The sequence below is a fragment of the Loa loa genome, assembly GCF_000183805.2.
Source record: "Loa loa unplaced genomic scaffold supercont3.409, whole genome shotgun sequence".
In the NCBI taxonomy this organism is placed as follows: domain Eukaryota; kingdom Metazoa; phylum Nematoda; class Chromadorea; order Rhabditida; family Onchocercidae; genus Loa; species Loa loa.
Genome location: NW_018108589.1, coordinates 1 through 3,269, shown reverse-complemented (window position 1 = coordinate 3,269; position 3,269 = coordinate 1). Strand labels below are relative to the sequence as shown.

Here is a 3,269-nt window from a genome sequence, read left to right as displayed (position 1 = left end):
AATAATAATAATAATAATAATAATAATAATAATAATGATAAATAATAATAATAATAATAATAATGATAATAATAATAATGATAAACAATAATAATAATAATAATAATGATAAATAATAGTAATAATAATAATGAATACCAAAAAAATCATTGTGACAAATTGAATTAAAATAGATGATAGGAAAGGTATGAAAATTGAAATTTTTTATTACTGATTAATTAATTAATTAAGCGTAACAAATTTGGATAAAATAGTAATATCGGATAAGAAAATAACAGAATCATGAGAAGCCATATTGATTTTATGATGCCAAAAATGTTTTCCTTCAGCAAACGATAGCATTGAATTAAATAAAATTTTATGAAATAATAGGTAATAAACAATCAAATTTATCAGGTGTAAATGTGAAAGAATGTTAGTGCAAAAAAAGAGAGAATGAAAGAAGTAAAGATTTTTTTTCTTGGATTAATTAATTAAAATATGGAAATATCCAATAACAACAACTGAAATATTAAATTATAATTATCTCATATCTATATATAGTTGATAATATTGTCGTCAAATATCATCAAATCTTAATTATCACAATTTATTATGATGGATTTTTCCAGATTAGCTGAAGGAAAGATATAATGTAAGGGAATTAAAATATCAAAATTTTCATAAAAATATCAAAAAATATTATTACAGGTTATTGAATTAACTTACAGGTATAAATAAATTTGAAGAAAAACAAAAATTTTACCTGAATAAGACAGGTAAAATGGTGAGGAAAAGAGAAAGGTTTAAAAAAAGAACAATCGAGAGAAATTGGAAAAATGATAAAAGTAAAGTTTTGAATTGATCAAATAAAGTTTGAAAAAAAATGAATCATGCAATAGTATTTAAACTTTATCACATATATTTTTTAAGCTTATTGTGAATTAAATAATAAGCTTATTAAGCTTATTATATATATTATTTGCATTTTAATTGCATTACATTTATGTGAAAAAAAAAAGGAAAGGATATTAATAATTAAGAGGTAATTTAATAGAAGAATACAAAATATAATAAAAGAAATATATTAAAATTTAAATATGAAAAAAAACAATAAAACATATTGACGTTTTTTTTTTTTTTGTTTGTTTTCTTTCTTTTTTTTTCCCCAAAATTTATGAGTGATATGAATAATTGGAAATGAATATGTAAAGAAATAATTGGAAATGAAAGAAATGGAATATAATAAAAATGGGATGAATAATGATTGAATATATTGAAGTATTATTTAATATATATCATATTATTGTTAGCTTTTTATCGGATATGATGGTTGGAAAAATGAATGTGAAGAGCCGGATAAAATGAAAGAATCGATATTTGAATGAAGCAAAGATAATATTAAACAAATGGGATGAATTCATAAATACTTTAAAGATTAAATTGAATAACAAAAGAAAAAGTTTGTTATTTGAAAATAATAAATTTCATAAAATTGGAAATAGAAAATGAAATATAAATTAATTAAATTCAATTTCAAATGATATAATAAAATTATGGTAATTTAACAAATTGTATAAGTTAATTTTGAAAATATATTCACGCTACTTTGAAGAAAGTAATTTTTGCAAACATTTTGTGTTATACATGATGGAAGTAAATTTACGTTTTCCAATTTTGTTATATTAAGTGATAAATTAGAAAATTTATAAATTTTGGGACTATTTACGAAAAGAAGTATTTTTAAAAAACTTCTAAAAAAATTTCAGAAAAAGCAATTTTATTTTTACGTTTACGTGAAGGACGTGTTTAAAAGATTTTTATGTTTACGTGTAGAACGTAAAGGAAGCAAATTTTCAACGTTACGTGAATCTTTCACCACTTTGGTTATCTTCATTTATTTTGAATATTATCATGTAGTTAGAATAGTTCCGTTAGGATTCTTTTTTCATCCTACTTTCAGCATCTTTTTCCTTTTTTTTTTTTTTTCAATAAAATTTTACATATGGATTGATTTTTTTTTGGTTTTAAATAGTCTTTTGGCTTTTTTCTTTTTTTTTTAAAAAAAAAAGAAAAAAATAATTTTTTTTTAGTTACAAAATATTTGACTTTTCTACCAATTTCTTGTTCATTTTTCAAATATTTGTTTATAAAATGGACTTTTTTTTTGCATTTGCTAGTTGTATATTATGAAAATTTTGTAAATTTGCATATAATTTGTGATTTGTAGCAAGAAAAAAAAATGAGAAATGAAAAAGAAATGGAACAATAAGCAAGGATAATTTTACAAGGAATAATTTGATAATTTGGATATAATTTGTGTTTACGAAATTTATAAAACAAACAATTCCGATAACGTGCAAATTCAAAGATTAATGTGTAAATTCAAAAATTAACGTGCAAATTCAAAGATTGACGTGCAAATTCAAAGATTGACGTGCAAATTCAAAGATTAACATACAAATCCGAAGATTAACGTATAGAAGTCAAAGATTGATGTTATATATTTTTAACCAATTGATTTACGAATTCAATGTGTTAACAAATAGTTACTTAAGCTTAATCTATGCTGTGAAAATTATTCTCATGAATTTTTCCACTTTTTTTTTTTTTTTCCATGAAATAGATTATCGTAAATATTTTAAACATTTATGAAGCAAAAAAAAGAATAATATCAAACGATTTTAAACATTTCATCTTCCTCAAATAACTTTTGAATGAAACAGAACGAAAAAAAATCTCTGATCTTTTAAAACAAAAAAAAAAAAAAAAGAACAAGAGATGAAGAAAAATGGAAAGTTTTTCCAATAGATGAATGGATAAATCATATATTTGAGGATTAGAATTGATGAAAATGTCACTAACAAACTAATCAAACCAATGATTATTACGTTTGCAACTTTAGTTTATGACAATAATAAGAAACAAAGTCAATCAACCTATCATAATAACAGTTGTGAAATGAGAAATAATACGATAAAACCTTCAATCATCTTTAATAAAATCGTTTTTGAACTAATAAAATAACGTTGCAAATACGTATTACACATCATCATCAGTCATCATCACTCATCATCATCATCATCAATTTGTCATCACCATCAAGTATAATAGTAGTGAACATTTATTATTGTTATTATTATTATTATTATTATTATTATTATTATTATTATTATATTATTATTATATTATTATTATTGTTATTATTATTATTATTATTATTATTATTATTATTATTATTATTATTATTATTATTATTATTATTATTATTATTATTATTATTATTATTA

General features: G+C 20.4%; 1 protein-coding gene across 1 annotated transcript; it reads left to right on the top strand.

Moving 5' to 3' along the window:
- Positions 1–2,475: 2,475 nt before the first annotated feature.
- LOAG_13871 (hypothetical protein) lies at positions 2,476–3,269 on the top strand (the record flags this gene model as incomplete). Its single annotated transcript, XM_003149376.2, has 2 exons — positions 2,476–2,611; positions 3,000–3,269. Coding segments are annotated over 2 exons (406 nt in total), but the record flags the coding sequence as incomplete, so codon positions are not given.